The sequence below is a fragment of the Chamaea fasciata genome, unplaced genomic scaffold, assembly GCF_029207755.1.
Source record: "Chamaea fasciata isolate MVZ Bird 193981 ecotype frontalis unplaced genomic scaffold, bChaFas1.0.hap1 SCAF_8, whole genome shotgun sequence".
Lineage (NCBI taxonomy): Eukaryota > Metazoa > Chordata > Aves > Passeriformes > Sylviidae > Chamaea > Chamaea fasciata.
Genome location: NW_027094093.1, coordinates 23845434 through 23862421, shown reverse-complemented (window position 1 = coordinate 23862421; position 16988 = coordinate 23845434). Strand labels below are relative to the sequence as shown.

Genomic DNA, 16988 nt, shown 5'->3' with positions numbered 1-16988 from the left:
GCCCGGGGAGGGGTGAGCCCGCTGGGGCCGGCGTGGGGTCCCCTACCCCTGTGCCGCACTGACAGACTCAGCCCGGGGACGTGGCCGCTGACCAGAGGGCGACAGCGGCCACCCGGGTGTTCCACCTCCCCCCCCAAAACTCAGCCCCACGGGAGGTTCTGCACTCAGGTAAGGGTTCCACGGGGATGCTCATGTGGGGGGCAGGAGGTGGGAGCTGTGGCAGGGTTAGGAGGATTTAGGGGCCAAGGGAATGGATGGCAGAGCAGAGCCCCCCCCTGTGGAATCAGGACACCCCCTTTTTTATGGCTGACACATCCCCTGTTCTGGTTCAGCCCGTCATCATCATTTCGGGAGTCCTTGCGGGGGGGGACCGTCAGGCAGGATTTGGGGCTCGCTGCAGCCCAGGCCAGGGTTGCAGGATGCCCGCAGTGCTTGTGGCCAGGACTGCTGAGATAAAGCTGCAGCAATCCCGCAGGGCTGGGGAAGATACAAGGTGGGACAGGAAGGCCGGGGACCTGTTGCTGCTGACACTTGCCCCTCCCACCTTTATGGATGCCATGGTCATTCCCCAAAACCACCTTCAGGCCTGGGACCACTTCGGTCCCTTCTCCTTTCTGCCAACATCAAGAGCATTATCAGATACCAACCCTTGGGACTGGGGGCGTAGGACAGGGCATAGGGCTTAGTCGGGCCCCCACTTTATGTCCTGTCCTGTACCCCCAAGCCCCAGCCCCACGTCCCATCACTGTACCCCCCCCTTCCCATCCCCAAGAGGACTTTGGGACTGTGGAGACCCCCAAGGCAGGAAGGCAGAGCCAGGAGTGACCAGGGATCTGGCTTCCAGAAGGGATGTGAAACAGCCTGGGAACAGTCCCATGGCCAGGGTGATGATATGCCAGTTCGGGGGTGGGAAGGGGATGCCCCAGGAAGATGGTGTTGCATTACTTTCACTATGGAACCTTTCTGGGGGGAGGAGGCACTGAAAAAAAAACCGAAACAAAGCATTTCCATGGTCTTAGTGCTCTGTGTCTGGGAGGGTTTGGGAATTTTAGGGTCTGGGGGGTGAAGAATAGTGGCAAAGCCCATTCCCATGGCATCAAGGCACCTCTGTTTGTGGAGATGCCCGCGTGTCCTGGTCCAGCCCATTGTTATCACTTTATGGAACTTCTTGGTGGAGTGCAAAAGAAAAAAAATTCAGCATGGACTCAATACCAAGGGCCCAGAGGGGAAGAGGCCTGGGGAGGGCAAAGGAACCACCTTGGGCACAGCCAGCCTGTGGGATGGGTGTAACAGCACCCAGGGGGGAAACACCCCATGAGTAACGGGGCTCTTAGGTGCCACAAAGTCTTGGAGGGCTGTGGGGACCTTGACTCTGGGCTGTCCCTGCCCTTATATGGTAAGCAAAGGCTGGGACATAAGGGAACAAAGGTCTCCTGGGTGCTGGCACCTGAGCACTCCACCTTGGTACGCTCACCTGTGCACCCAGCTCTGCAGGGAAGGTAAGGGATTGGGGTACGGTGAGGGGACAGAGGGTGGGCATGGGGTGGACAGCACATCCCATGGCCACCATCACTCCTGCCTTCAGCTTAGCATGGGGATGGGCTTGGGCACTCACCTGAGCCCCACCTTGGGGCTGTACTGGGGGATGCTAGCCCCTGGCTCTGAGGGATGGGATGTGGGTTCTTGGGGGGCAGCACAGTGGGGCCAGGTGGGGTTTTGCAGGGCTGGGAAGCAGAGACCTCCCATCTGGGCTATGCCAGCACTCCCTGCCAGCCTCCAGCCGCGGCACACAGGGTGGCTTTGCCTGACACTGAGGGGCCTGCTGCTCAGCCCCTCTGTTTGCTTGTGGGGAGCGCCATCAGCCTGGCAGAGACGGCTGTGGACAACCTCAGCAGCACTGGCACTCAGCACTCCTGTGGAGCCAGGAGGCGCCCTCTCTGGGGAGCGTGGATCTGCTGGGGGGGTCTGAAGCAGGGGATCTGAAGCAGGCAGCGTGTGTGTGTGTGTGTTTGTGTGTGTGTGTGTGTGTGTGTAAGCAGTGGCCATGTCGTGCTGTTCCACTTCATGCCAAGCCATGCTAGGACAGAGCTGAGCAGGGCCAGTTCCTGCTGGCCCTCAGGAGGAACAGGCCACCATGCAGCAGTGTCACCCAGCTGCAGCTGCTGTGCTGTGGCTGCCCTGCATGGCCCTGTTCCGTGCTTGAAGACAGGGCAGGACACCGGGGCACTTACGGGACTCTGAGCCTTTTGGACCTGGACTCTGGTACGGACCCATTAGCTGCAGTGTCAGCCAAGCTGAGAGGATGGCAGCCCCACCTGTGTGCCCACAGACCTGATACCACGGTGCTGGGGGTGCCCTTGTGCCGTGCAGCTTTGTACAGGGGGGGTTTACAGCTGGGCTTTTTGCAGAGCAAGCAGGGAAGCAGATGGCACAGCAGGTTGGCTGTGTCCCAGCTCTTAATGACACTGCCTGCCATTAACGAGGGTGTTGCTGATGCTGGCAGGTCCCCTTGCTGGTGGTACCTGTCACCATGGTGGAGCTCAGCGCCAAAGTCTCCAGGACACTGAACAAGACGACGCCAGGCATCCAGATATGGCGAATCGAGGTGAGGATGAGGCACATCATTGGGGTGCTTGGGGGGGGGTGGGGGGTGGTGTCTCTGTGAGGGAAGATCCTCCCTTTGTGTCCTCAGTACCTGGGTTTGGGGGTCTCAGTGCAGCATCCAGGTCCCAGTGCTGGGGGCAGTGGGGTGCATGGGGCTGGGGTGGGGTTTTCCCCACCAGGGGTGATGTCTCCCTTTCTTCTGCAGAATATGGAGATGGTGCCAGTGCCCACCAAAAGCTACGGCAACTTCTACGAGGGGGATTGCTACGTCCTGCTGTCGGTAGGGCAGTCAGGGGTCACGTGGGGAACTGGGAATGGGCTCTGCCCTGAGGGGGCTGGGTGCAGGGTGGGGTGTCTGTGGCCAACATGGCCTGGGAACGCAGGGGCTCTTCTAGCGGGGACCGGTGTCCTGCAGACGCGCAAATCTGGGAGCAACTTCAGCTATGACATCCACTACTGGCTGGGCAAGGAGTCAAGCCAGGATGAGCAGGGGGCGGCTGCAATCTACACCACCCAGATGGATGATCACCTGGGCTCAGTGGCCGTGCAGCACCGCGAGGTCCAGGGACACGAGAGCGAGACCTTCCGCGCCTACTTCAAGCAGGGACTCATGTATGTCAGTCACCCCTGGGGAACTGCTCCCATGGTGGGTGACAGTGGGGTGGGGTCCTGTGAAGATATCCCCAGTGGGGATGGGGACAGCTCTGTGTCAGTAAGGTGGGGCAGGAAAAAGAAGGATCTGGAGCTGGGCTCCATCTATCCATTACCATGCGTGTGGATGGGGGTCCCCAAACACCTCCCTGTGTACGGAGGTGGGAGGGAGACCCCAGTGGTGTGAGGAGGGGGACCCAGGGCTGACACCATGTCTGTCCCCTCCCAGCTATAAGAAGGGTGGGGTGGCCTCAGGCATGAAGCATGTGGAGACAAACACCTACAACATCCAGCGACTGCTGCACGTGAAGGGCAAGAAGAATGTGGCAGCAGGAGAGGTGAGTCATGAGATGTATGGAGTCTGGATCGGGATCAGGCCAGAGCTCCCCACAGACACAGCTGCCTTCAAGCAGGGCGCACAGTGGGTGTGGGATGATGCTGCCTTTCCTTAGGAGTAACTGCTCCCCAGAAAGTCCCTCTCAGAGTAGGGAGGAGGAATGGAGGCTGGAGGCCTCTATTTCTGAGTGAGAGGGGCTGCAGAGCTATGGGGATCCAGGCATTCTGCTGCTTGACACCCACTCTTCCCAATCCTGTCCTGCTGCAGGTGGAGATGAGCTGGAAAAGCTTCAACAGAGGAGACGTATTCCTGCTGGACCTGGGCCAGCTCATCGTCCAGTGGAATGGCCCTGAGAGTAACAGACAAGAGAGGCTGGGGGTATGGCCAGGGGGTCCCAAGGTCCCCTCCTGGAGGAAGGGGGGTCACCAGCCACCCTCTCCGTCATCTGGGCTTATCCCTTCTCCCCTGGCTGCAGGCGATGAACCTGGCCAAGGATATCCGGGACCGGGAACGTGGGGGCCGTGCCAAAGTGGGCGTAGTGGACGGTGAGGATGAGGATGCCTCACCAGGACTCATGAAGGTCCTTAAGCATGTGCTGGGTGAGAAGAGGGACATCCAGCCGGCCATCCCTGATGAAAAAGTGGACCAGATACTCAAGTCCTCCCTCAAGCTCTACCAGTGAGTTGTTGGGGATGGCTTACACATAGGGGCATTTTCCATAGTGCCAGAGGGAGCCAGCAGCCACCTCTGCTATGTCCTACAACTCCCAGCCCCATGGACAGACACCAAGAAGGGTCAAAGGCACAGCAGGGGTGGGGATAAGTCCTTTGGGTGCCATTGGAGCATTAGGAATCCCAGTTGCCAGGAGGATTGGTACCCAATAGAGATGCCCATGCAAAGTATCACCTTTGGATGCTGTGGCAACGCCCCCTCAGTGGCCCCATAACATCTGACACCTCTCTGTCCCTCCTTGTGGCCATGAGTGAGCTGCCTGGCAGGGCAAGCTACAAACCAGGTTGCCATCATGGCACAGCAAGAGAGCCCCTGGGCAGCACCTGTGTCATGATCTGGCTGGGGAAGGGGATGAGGAGGGGACACCCCCAATAAACCCCACCACCCTGTAATGGGGATGACGTTTTCCAACCCAGTTTCTGAGCCTTTTTCTCTCTCTTTTTCTCTTTTCAGCGTCTCCGATGCCAGTGGGAACCTGGTCATACAGGAGGTGGCAATTCGACCCCTAACTCAAGACATGCTCCTGCACGAGGTCTGTCACCCATGGGATGCTTGGGGGTGCCCAGTTTCCTTGGCAGCTTTAATCCTTCAAAAGCTGAATTTGGTGGACTTAAGTCCTAATTTCTATTGTTGCCCCTTCTTCAAGGACTGCTACATCCTTGATCAAGGAGGTATCAGGATCTTCGTTTGGAAGGGCAAGAATGCCAGCAAGGAGGAGAAGCAGCAGGCGATGAGCAGGGCACTGGTGGGTTCTGAGTTAGGGGCTTGTTATGGGATAGCCTGACTGCTCCCTGGGGTGCCAGGCACTCCACACCCATGCTCTGTGTTCGGATCCCACCAGGGCTTCATCAAAGCCAAGAACTATCCAGACAGCACCAGCGTGGAAACAGAAAATGATGGGTCCGAGTCATCCATCTTCAGGCAGCTCTTCCAGAAATGGACTCTCCCCAACCAGACCAGTGGGTTGGGCAAGACCCACACTGTGGGCAAAGTGGGTGAGTGTCTCCTTCCAACGTGGAAGAACTTCTTGGATTGGGGTGGACAGGCTGTGGGGTGCCCCTGTGGCCCGAAGGATTTGGCTCACTCCTCTGCCCTTCCCCACAGCCAAGGTGGAGCAAGTGAAATTTGATGCTACCACACTGCACGCCAAGCCTGAGATGGCTGCCCAGCAGAAGATGGTGGATGATGGATCTGGAGAAGTAGAGGTAAGGTGGCCGTGGAAGAATGTGGGTCCCTCTCAGGCATCCCCTTTGCTATACTAGGGGGTGCTCTGGTGTCCAGGGTCTGCATGGCAGGAGGATACACAAGCTCTGACAGCAGTATGTCCTTGTCCCACCAGGTCTGGCGTGTGGAGAACAATGAGCTGGTACCTGTAGAGAAGAAGTGGCTGGGCCATTTCTATGGTGGGGATTGCTACTTGGTGCTCTACACCTATTATGTGGGGCCCAAGGTGAACCGCATCATCTACATCTGGCAGGTGAGACCTCCAGGCCACTGCCCCATGGGTGGGGGACAGGGGTGTACCTCCCTGGACTGGGGGTGCTCTGCCCCTTGGGAACAGCATGAGAGTTGCCTCTTCCCAAGAAGGCAAGGAGGGCTGTGATGGGTGCTGAGCCTCCTCTACCCTGCCCAGGGCCGCCAAGCCAGCACAGATGAGCTGGCTGCCTCTGCCTACCAAGCTGTCGCCCTGGACCAGAAGTACAACAACGAGCCGGTGCAGATCCGTGTCACCATGGGCAAGGAGCCAGCCCATCTGATGGCCATCTTCAAGGGCAAGATGGTGGTGTATGCGGTGAGCACAGGGATGTTGGGGCATGGGCAGGCGAGTGAGCTTGTGGCACCGGTGGTGACCTCCTGTCCCTGTACCCCAGGGTGGCACCTCTCGGGCAGGCAACACAGAGCCCGCACCCTCCACCCGCCTCTTCCAAGTGCACGGCACCAACGAGTACAACACCAAGGCCTTTGAGGTGCCTGTCCGTGCCTCCTCCCTCAACTCCAATGATGTCTTTGTGCTCAAAACCCCCAGCTGCTGTTATCTCTGGTATGGGAAGGTGGGTACTGCTGGGCACTGGCATGGGTGCTGTCTCCTCCAAGACAACTGTCCCCACCTCCTCTTCCTCCTCTTTGGCCGGGCCCAGTGATGGAGCAGCTGTGCTTGCTTGGCAGGGCTGCAGCGGGGATGAACGTGAGATGGCCAAGACTGTGGCCGACATAATCTCCAAGATGGAGAAGCCAGTGATTGCAGAAGGACAGGAGCCACCTGAATTCTGGCTGGCCCTGGGGGGCAAGTCCCAATATGCCAGCAGCAAGAGGTACCAGTCCTGTCCCTATGCATGCCCATGGGTAAGATGGGCCATCAATCCCCAAGCAGGGTCAGCCTCATTCCCATCACATTGACCCCTCTCAGGCTGCAGGAGGAGAACTCCTCTGTGTCCCCCCGACTCTTTGAGTGCTCCAACAAGACAGGCACCTTCTTGGCCACAGAGATCATAGACTTCACCCAGGATGACCTGGAGGAGAGTGATGTTTACCTATTAGACACCTGGGACCAGGTGAGCTGGGGGAGAATGGAGTGGGGGACAGACTTTTAATCCTACAAGTTCCTATGGTTGAAGGACATGCATCAGCCACAGTTGCTGGGATGGGAGGCTGGAAACCTGCCTATATGTGGCCACATGATGCTTTTTTCCAGCCTTCTTGCTCCAGGGAATGCTGAGGATGGACTCCCATGGACAGAGCTCACATGCCTCCAGCCATGGCCCCAGAGGGCTCCATCTCACCCCAGTAGTGGACACAGTAACTTTATTGCAGGTTTTCTTCTGGATTGGGAAAGGCGCCAATGAGTCAGAGAAGGAGGCAGCAGCAGTGATGGCACAGGAGTACTTGCGGAGCCACCCCAGTGGGCGTGACCTTGACACCCCCATCATTGTGGTGAAGCAGGGTTATGAACCCCCCACCTTCACCGGCTGGTTCCTGGCCTGGGACCCTCTCAACTGGGACGTGAGTCATGGAGGGGGTTTGAAAGACCAGGGAGTCCCTTTGCAGAAGGGACCAGATGTGGGTCTGGCTCCAGGAGCATTTCCAGGGTGGGGGCAGTGGCTTGCCAGACCCCTGTGCATGCTGAGGGGCTGAGCACTTTTTCTCCTTCCCAGGACAAGAAATCCTATGAGACGCTGAGAGCTGAGCTGGGTGATGACAGCAGCCTTGGGCAGCTCACCTCAGTAAGTGGCACAAGAAGGGCAGCTGGGCTGGGTGGGGGCACAGAAAGCCGTCCCAGCCCCTTGGCAGGTGACAGGAGCTGCAGGGACAGATTCTCCAGTGAGCAGACACCTGGAGCCAGCCTGGTACCTCCATTCCTGGGCCAGGCCCTGATGTGACTCTGCACCCCCCATTCAGGTGCTCACATCCAAGCAAGAGGTCTTCACTGCCTCTACCACCCTTGTCCCCTCCAAACTGGAGACCTTCCCCTTGGATGTGCTGGTGAACACCTCAGCTGAGGACCTGCCCCGAGGTGTGGATCCCAGCAGGAAGGAGGTAAGATGAGGCTAGGGCGCTGCTGCATGGGAAGACAGGGAAAGCCCCCCCCCCCCCCCCAGTTCTTCAGCTCAGCTTCCTTTCCATGGCCCCAGGACCACCTCTCCGATGAGGACTTCCAGGCTGCTTTTGGCATGAACCGCTCTGCCTTCAGCAACCTGCCTTTGTGGAAACAACAGAAGCTCAAGAAGGACAAAGGACTCTTCTAGAGCAGGAGCCCAGGCACAGGGACAATCCTAGCTCTTTAGTAAATAAAATCAGTTTGAAAAATAGGGCTGTGGTCTCTCTCCTCCAAGCCCAAGGCCCAGCCCCAGGTGTAGGGGTTATTTGGTTAAGAGCTGACATGCAGGGAGACATGGGTCTTGACTGGGCACTGGCAGCACAGGGGAGGACCCTCAGCTCCTTTTCCCTGAGGCCTTCCTTTGACCTTGCTGTGCACAGAGGTGATGCACAGGCTGGGCACGCTCGGGGAGCCAGGACTCTCCCAGCCCGGCACCTGCAGCTCCAGGCTAAAGGTCCAGTATACAGCTGGAGCCACTCCTTCCCTTATCACTTGAACTGCAGTAAATACGTGTGGTATCAAAGGTAAATGAGGGGACACTGTGCCTGTGGGGACACATACCAGAGATCTCTTGTCCTTGGATCCAGGAGGGGAGGAGGGCATCTCCCTTCTACTTGGGCTCTACAGGGATGCTGAGAGGCACTGAGGTGTCCCCTCTGGGGACATATCTCTCTCAGGGGGGCCAGGATGGACATGTGCTATGGGGCACTGAACAGACACAGGATACTTCCGAGCAAAGTCCCAATGCAAAAGGGGAGGCGGAGGTACAGTGCCCATCAATAGCCAGCAGAAAAAAGATTCCAAATCAATAGAGGGTTAATAAAGAGGTTTTAATTTCACAAAAATCTATCTACACATCATTTAAAAACGGGCAGGGGAACCCAAGAGCAAAAACTGTAAATAAAGAGGAACAGGTCTGCTAAAACACAGAGAAAAGCACTGCTCCACATCAACAGTGTAAAGAACCAGTAAGTCAGGGTGCAGGCTGAAACCAGTGGCAGGCAAGGCTGGAGTCTGGCAGCAAACCCCATGGACAGCAGCTGCCATGGGTCCTGCACCCCTTTTTCTCTCTTTGGCGGGCAATTACAGGGATAATTAGCTCCATTAAAAACAAAGCAGATGAGTTATTCCCAGCCCCCCTCCCCGAAGCACGAGTTCCCCACGTGCCTCGTGCCAGGGTGAACCACAGCAGGAAGTGCTGAGCTGGCAATCAGTCCTTCCTCGGATGCGGGACGGGAAGGAAGATGCACGGGCGATCTTATCTGTGCGGCGCTGAGCAGGGGGGAAAGGCGAAGCCGAGGCCACAGGTGTTGCAGAGCTCCGCTCTCTCCTCTCATCAGTCCCACTCTGCTGCTCTGGTTGGGAAAACAGTCCTTGCTTTGCTCTTTGTGCAGCCCTGCTGGCCAGGGTTCCCCAGGGACCCGCACACAAGCTCGTTCATCGACGTGAAAACTCTGCCCCTCTCAGCTTAGGGGGTGTAAATCAAGAGCAAATTATCGCAGTCAGACAACGAAGGGATAAAAGGAACAGAGGGATGGGAGTTCCTTGAGTTTCTGCACTGAATCACACTTGTGCACTAGGTTGATTCAGAAGTGGGTAAATGTTTAACTGAGGAAGAGCTAGTACATGTTCAGGGCCCACAACTAAGATTCACCTACCTATACCCAAGGACAGGTATCCCACATGGAAGGGCCAGCCTTACACTGAACTTGCTGCTGCAACAGCATTAGCAGTGGGAACGACACAAGTAGTGGGCAGTACATCTCTCGAGGATTACACACGTCATCCTCCCCCCCTGCTCTTGGCCAGGGAAAAAGCTGGCTTCTGCAAGGAAGGGGACACTCCTGTCCGGGTGAAGGTGCAACTGAGTTGCTGTATGCCAAAAAAAAAGCTTAAATTATAGTATATGTCTGCAAATTCTTAATGACTAGAGTAACAAGCAAGAACTTTCCATAAAACAAGGAACACTGGTTTCAAGCATCAGCTTTTGCACCTTGATCCAAACAAAACCGGTTTTAAACAGAAGTTACTGCACTGAAAAATCAGGCAATGTTTGCTTTTATTATAAATTAATTGGAGTGCAGCGCTTTGTAAAAACAATCTTGCCACTCAAAAAAGCAGAGCTGACTTCTGATACTACAGGAATACCAGTTATTTACAGCACAAGCACAGGATGTGCTTGGGGAAAACAGGTTTGCCCTCTGGACGGAGCAGTCCATCACATTCGCAGGGCGATCAGTTCAAAGGACAACTCCTACATCACGACCTCTTCCCATCGCCCAGAATTCAACCAAAATTAGTATTGACAATAAAAAAGTATAATGCTTTGTAATAAATTAACACCCCCCTCCCCTCGGGCTGCATCTCACCAGATAAACACTCTGGCATATCTACAACCAAGCCTTTGCTCCTGGCTCAGAGACCAGGAAGGCTCCACCGTGACCAGGGCCCCTGTGCTCCTGTGCTCGTCCCACCTGGGGACTGGGAGGGAGGTCAGTCTTCACCACACCAGGGTCCCCCAAGTGCTTGGGGTGGGGAGGACACGGACACTGCCACTTGCTGCAAGTGGGAAGAGGCCCCTGAGGGCAGCGACATGCCCTGCCAGGATAAACTCTAGCGTGGAAGTGCACGTGAAAGGTGCCTGCTTGTCTCCAAAATCGATGGTTTTGTCTGCTTTGCTGCAGCCGATTTATTCCTGAGAAACTCCTAATGATAGTTTAAAAAACTCAGAAATTATCTCAACGGCAAAAAAGGTGATTTTCTTTCTTTTTTCCTTAAAGAAGTCTTTCACCTCTAAAACTCAGGCTGCAAAAATCAGAACTAGAGGCCAAAACAAGAGCAACTACTCTGCTTACAGCAACAACTTCTCTGAAATGACTAAATGTCAGTGAAAGGAAACATCTGCCCCTGCTTAATTAGTGCAAAGGTGCTGAAAAAAAAATAATGAACTTAATAAGCTTCTCCCCGCACTGCTGAAACAAGCTATAAAAGGAGCATCATGCTTCTAAACCCAGCAGAAAGTATCACTTCTTCCTAACCGTGTTCTGTTAATGCTGAACGAGGGCCTTCAGAAAGCTTTCCACCTGGTTTAGTTTCACAGTTTGAGCACTCTTGCACTCCTCAAAGAGGAGAATGGAGACATGGCTGCAGTACAAAGCCTCTTACCCTGGGGTAACACAAGACCATGGCAAGACCACAGTTCAATCACAGAGCAGTTCAAGTGCCAGGTGCTGCACAGGAAGGGTAATGCCAGAACGTTCTTTCCCTCCCAGAATATGCATAGAGGCTGTTGCTCACCTCCTGCCACTGCTCTGTTTCCTCCAGGTACTCAGCTATCCCAGAGTCACATCAGAGCAGCCCTAAGCAACACAACTCCAGTGTGAAACACAGCACATCCAATGAGAGACCTCGCCTCTCCAAACAGCACTGATGCAACAACCTCATGGAGAAAATGCAATCAAAGAATAGAACTTGTAAAACAAAAGAAATCACATATATAATCTCACATCTAAATGAGGATGACAGTGAATGGTGTAAATGAAAAAAAAAAACAAACCAGAGCTGCCACCAGGTATCAATACATTCCACAGCACCGACAGTTTGTTTCCTGGAACCGCACGTAAATAGCAGAGCGCTTACAAGCCCATGAATGTCACAATGCATCAGCTTGAGTGATTCCAAAACGCTTGTTAGCCAGATGACTGGCAAGAGCCTGCTCAGTGATCTGGCTTTCCAGTGAATATTACTAACACAACACATGCCAGGTTACAGTCTATTGCTTAAATTGCTCTTGGAGAAAAGAAAAAAAAGCGCCAAGTGATATGTAAATCTTCACCACTCACATCTCACATGTGAATGGGCTTTTAAAGTCAAGTCTCTTTTTGCACTATTTTTTAAACCAGTTTATGAGCAGCTGTAGTCTTGTGGCTTGTTACAACTCTTTAAGGCTCCATGCTGACAAAATCATTTGATAAACATTAAAAGTTTCACCACAGGAGGGTCGCTCTGGATGTCAAGGTTTAAACACGAAGGTCAGGCCCAGGACTTGCACAGATGGTTCAACAAACTGAGCATCCCATATTTCTACCTTTTGTCTCATGTTTTGGCCCTGAGCTGTTTGTTACTCCTGCATGTCTGGCACAAGTTCAGAATCTTCCTTGCTCCTCAGGAGGAACAAGGTGTTTTACTCTTCACAGAGGCTGACGAACTGATCTTCCTACTTCCATGCTAAGTGGCTGTGCATTTTTTTCTGTTTCTAGTAACTCATCGAAGATATCTCTAGAACAGAAAGAAAGACCAACAGTGAAACTTCTGTGCAACAACAAACCACTACATAAGATAGCCCTGAGGGAATCAGCAACTGGATTTACTCCACAAACTCAAGCATTACAAATCCTGGCAAAGAGAGATGCCTTATCTGACATCTCCACGCACCAGTGAAGCCAGAAGAGAGGGGCACAAACCTTCTTCAGTTCTGTGTGCCTGAAAACATATAATTTCTACCCACAAACCTCATTTTGACTGTGTCCTGAGATGACCATGGCTGCAACACAACTGTTAGAAGCAGGGGTAAGAGCATTTACAAATATCACAGCACTTAAGGAAAAAACCCAAGCTCCATCATGATTCCTGGTGTAACACACGCACTGAGACACTGAATCCTGTTCTTAAAATACAGTTTAATGCATTTGTTAAATTTGTTACATGCACTGTGTATTACTGACATGCAATCCCACACCTCTGAAGTTAGAGCACCTAAATTTTGTCATTCTGGAGACATTTTTCATCCCAGCAGAGGACCAGAGGAAGAAGAGAAGCCCACTTCCTCACACACAGCAGGCAATTTCTAGGACCAAAATTCCCCAAGACACCTACTTGTGCATGTAGAAGAAGATGTATCCGCTTCGGTCTCTGTCACACTGAACAGTGGTCTCTAGAGTTCTAGAGACTTCCAGGTCATTGTAGGTGAACCAGGACTGCTTCTTGATATCATAGACATCACTGATATAATGACCTTAACAATAGAACCACAGAATGGTTTGGGTTGGAAGGAAGCTCAAAGATCATGCTGGTTCAAACTGCCTGCCGTGGGCAGGGACACCTGCCACTTCACCAGGCTGCCCAGAGCTTTATCCAGCCTGGCTTTGAACACTTGGGGGAATGGGGCAGCCGCAACTTCTCTGCACACCTTTCCATGCTGCACTTCAAGCAGTGAGCTGGGTATCCTGGTCCAGCCATCTATGTCAGATTTAAGTACTAAAGACCCTTAAGATCCTGGTCCCTCAATCAGCTGGTAACAAGGACAAGCAATTCTATGGAGCCCATAAGCTGTACGTTTCCTACATGCCATAGTCAGGCACCATGATATCGCCAACCTGTTCCCCATCAGCAAGTCACGACAGAAGATTTGCTCTGCTGCCTGAATTCTTCCCTATAAATAATTCTGCTATGGTAATTATGTATTACAGATTTTTCAAGCTAGGTTAAGAGGTGAAGAATAAAATGTGGCATCTTTTACCTGAAGATGATGTGCTTCCAATATGGCTGACAATGCTGATGAGACGATAGGAGTGAGGAAGCTCTCCTGTCTGGGGAAAAAAAAATACAATTAAAGCTTTCAGACATTTTTTTCCCCCACACAGCTTATGGACAAGATGAATTATACCTGAGATATTAATTTTGACTACTGTATTCAAAGCTGCAACCCAGTGAAGGACTACAGAAACAGACACCCTGGTTCACACCAAACAAGGAGCCCTTCCAGAAGTGGGAATTGTGTATTTAATCTATCAGAAAGCAAATGAACATGCAAAGGAGCTGCTCTGATGTCAGAACAGATGCTGACATGAGCTCTACACTGCAAAGTTTTCTAAACAACCATTTCCTGAGCAACTTCCACTGATGTCAGAATTAATCCAGCAAATAAACAGAAAAGCCAAAAGGGAAAAGCTATGCTTACTTCTGAAATATCAAAGACATACCACTGATAATGGTACACAGATTCAACAGCTAATACCGGATATGTAGCCCAAATTCTCTTGTCCTGCACCTGTAATGTCAGTGGACAACTGACTTCTTTATATACAGGAAACATGCTCTTTCTATCAATGGCTTTTGACAATTTATTTTTTAATACTCTCTTGACCAGGAAATGTTACTTATAGAATTCACTGACAATACTAAAGAGAGAGTTAAAGAGAGTTTCTTAGAGAAACTCAGAAGGTCTCTGCAGCTGATTTTTTTTTTTTTTTGTAATTAAGATAACACAGTAAAACCTACGAATAGAAATTTTTTATGTTTTCACTTCAGAATATAAAAGATCTTTCTAGCCTCTACACCTGCTCTGGAAAACTACCTTCAATACCATAAAAAATAGCTATAGTTCTCATGGATCATCATGATCATGCATCAGACCTCAGCATTTCTTTTCAGTTCTTCTGCTTCAGCTTCTGAATACTCCATGTCCAGAATATCCTCATTCCCAGAGTCTTCATCAGAGCCAATGCTGTCCAGGAGAGAGCTGTTAAACTCTAGATAACAAGGAAACAATGATAACTGTGTGAAAAGCTGTGGACCACACAGGAATTCACAACAGGTTGAGGTATATCTACCCACATAAACAGGTGCAATAAAGTTTCAAGATACATTTTCAAGGAAAACAGGGATACTGGAATTTCCAAATAAAAACTCTCTCCCTTATCCAACTTGTCAGAGCAACAGTTAAATACCCTGGAATTAACTTTAGCAGGATTAGGAGGAGGCCTACTTTTCCAAAAGGGCACTATGGCAATGACAGCTGGGTGATGAAAGAGCAGTTAACAACCAATTGGCTCTGGAGCACCAGTGGGCTGCAGACAGGACAGACAGCAAAAGAAGGACAGCCAGTCTGGTCAGTGAACTGCAAGTTCCTTCAACGAGAAGCTATGAATTACAGTTTTAACTATAAGTTGCATTAACAAAGTGCATTTTTGAATTAAAACTGGCATCAAAATGCTACTGCTGGCAGCAGGCATCTTTTCATTGTTTTCAATGGTAAGAAGGCTGCTCACCACAGGAACTTCCAGTTTGCTTGGCTGGGCAAAATGCACGCAGCTTTCTGTAAAGAGCCGGAAGGCACCACTGCTCCCTGTACATGCTGTTCCAAACTTCCTGGGGTTCTGCAGCTACCCAACTAATTTAAGATTTTGTACAGTTCTCATTAGGAGAAGTAGCTAGGCTTTCAACAGTTAAATTAAAGCTATGGAGTCCCGGGTGGATGAGAAGTTGAGATTAACAGGACACTACTCAGGAATTTTTTCTCCTCTGTTTTCAAGAGACTATCATGCCAGCTGTGATGGAGTTGTTTTGCCAAAGAGATTTTTCACACTGTTTGTCCTGTTAAATCATCAGTCACTGGATTAGTATAATCTTCTTGGGAAGTTTATAGATGACTCCCTTACTTAACTGGGAATTCTTTACTGCTGCTTTCCACACTTCTTTGGGCTGTAGGGTAGACTACAGCCTAGAAACACAGCCACTTTGGTAGGTCTGTGCATGAAGCACCTGCCACAGAAACTGCTACAGGCCACTTCACCAATGGTGCCAGGATGACTTTTGGTTCTTTGCTTATGGCATCACTGGGATCCCTCATAAGACAAATGCGACCAGCTCTGCATTCAAGATTATGTTCATCTCCTTGAACAACTGCCTCCTCATGCCTTACAAACGAGACAGTAGCAAGGAAATGCTCATGTTTAAGACAAGCAACAGCAAATCAAGGGGATCAAAGATCTATAGCCTTGAATTCTTCTTGGATATGAATCAAGGAAAGCCCGAAAAGGACTGGTCACTTAGTCTGCCAGAGCTCAGGGTGAGGGATGCCTAACCAGCATTCAACTTACTTCTCTTCAGGAGCTGACACAGGTTCATCCAGTAACATCTGAGGGCCTTTAAAAGGCCCTGAGCAACTACAAGTATCTTAACACAAAACTTCATTATCCCTCCCTCTCCCTCGTTGGAGCAGGAATTTTCTCTCAGTTATGCTTTGCTCTGCCAGATTGTATGAAATCACTTGCATGCCAGCCTCGCACAAATGTTAAACAGTGCCTGAGGAGGCCTACATCACTGTCTGGATTTGGAGGAGACAGATAGTATGTTTTGGGTGTCTTTCTTCACCCCCAACAGCTATACCTTGCAGTGAGGTCTGTCCCCCTCCCACCCTGTATCTGATAGAAACAGCACTGATTCATTTTTCCAGGGAAGGCTGGGGCATTCATTAATCAGCCCTAAAATACCAATGCAAGTAACAAATAATCTTTATGTTCTGACTAGAGCCGTTAGTATGCTGGCTTTGCTGGGAATGCAAAGTTTCAACATCCACAGTGCTTTCTCTAAACTAATATTGTCCATTAATATATCTTATATGTGTTGCCTACAATATATTATACATATCTCTGTATATATCTCTATATCTAACTAAAAACTCAAGAGACTGAAGTAAGTAGTTTTTCAGCTTGAGCTTTTCCTGGCATTTGCCTTCACAACCAAGAATATGAAAAACTGACCTTGAGCGCCAAACACAACAAAGCACACACCAAAAGAACATGAATCCCAGCTGTCTTACTGACAGTCAGGAGCTGCACTCATACACACATATCAATTTTCTCTCAAAAGCAACATACTGGAAGAACTTATTTAAGTTTCACCTTGTAGACTTAATTCCGTGGCTCGTTTGAGGTCATCATCCTCTTTCTGTTCTCGTGCCTCCTAATGGGGAGAGAAAAAAGCTTAGCTCATTGAGACATTTCACTGTTTAAAATTCTTGTGGTGCTCGTTTTCCATTGAAACTGTGCTGCTCTGGTTTCTACAACAAACTTGACATTGTAAATTAAAGGTTCTGTGTGAAGGAATGTTTGCAGCCACCGAGAGTCCAATGTTCCCGTGCAACAGAACCTGGGACAAACCTTTATTAAGGCTTGTCAAAGCTCCTGAAGCTTGGTATGCAGTAGAGCAAGTCTCCAGTAACACCAAATGCTTTCCCTGGATCATTAATTTGAAAAGCATCTGAATGAATTTGAAACCCTGTGCTCA

General features: G+C 51.1%; 2 protein-coding genes across 3 annotated transcripts in view; one reads left to right on the top strand and one right to left on the bottom strand.

The window, feature by feature from the left end:
• The first annotated feature begins 1470 nt into the window (after positions 1-1470).
• Positions 1471-8130, top strand: VIL1 (villin 1). The gene is made up of 20 exons (XM_066190166.1): positions 1471-1499; positions 2504-2605; positions 2810-2884; positions 3020-3216; positions 3485-3593; positions 3860-3970; positions 4068-4270; positions 4778-4856; positions 4971-5069; positions 5166-5319; positions 5429-5529; positions 5664-5801; positions 5958-6116; positions 6196-6375; positions 6491-6636; positions 6732-6876; positions 7136-7324; positions 7477-7545; positions 7721-7858; positions 7954-8130. The coding sequence occupies exons 2-20, from the start codon at positions 2531-2533 to the stop codon at positions 8065-8067; spliced, it is 2481 nt and encodes an 826-aa protein (XP_066046263.1). The 5' UTR covers positions 1471-1499; positions 2504-2530; the 3' UTR covers positions 8068-8130.
• A 606-nt stretch (positions 8131-8736) lies between these two features.
• The window catches only part of USP37 (ubiquitin specific peptidase 37), a 35049-nt gene continuing 26797 nt past the window's right edge, over positions 8737-16988 (bottom strand). The window contains exons 20-24 of one of the 2 annotated variants that reach the window (XM_066190165.1): positions 16604-16664; positions 14334-14449; positions 13438-13507; positions 12795-12933; positions 8737-12197 (exon numbers count right to left, since the gene is read on the bottom strand). In XM_066190165.1, coding sequence (XP_066046262.1) covers positions 12110-12197; positions 12795-12933; positions 13438-13507; positions 14334-14449; positions 16604-16664 — 474 coding nt within the window. In that variant the 3' untranslated portion in view covers positions 8737-12109. The remainder of the gene's footprint in view (positions 12198-12794; positions 12934-13437; positions 13508-14333; positions 14450-16603; positions 16665-16988) is intronic. The other variant, XR_010722142.1, reaches the window with a different exon arrangement.

Bases quoted from the DNA above. Each gene is read 5' to 3' on its own strand.
- VIL1 (XM_066190166.1), top strand. From the start codon at position 2,531: ATGGTGGAGCTCAGCGCCAAAGTCTCCAGGACACTGAACAAGACGACG. The intron at 5,530-5,663 runs GTAAGGTGGCCG...TTGTCCCACCAG, and splicing joins ATGGATCTGGAGAAGTAGAG to GTCTGGCGTGTGGAGAACAA. The intron at 5,802-5,957 runs GTGAGACCTCCA...TACCCTGCCCAG, and splicing joins GCATCATCTACATCTGGCAG to GGCCGCCAAGCCAGCACAGA.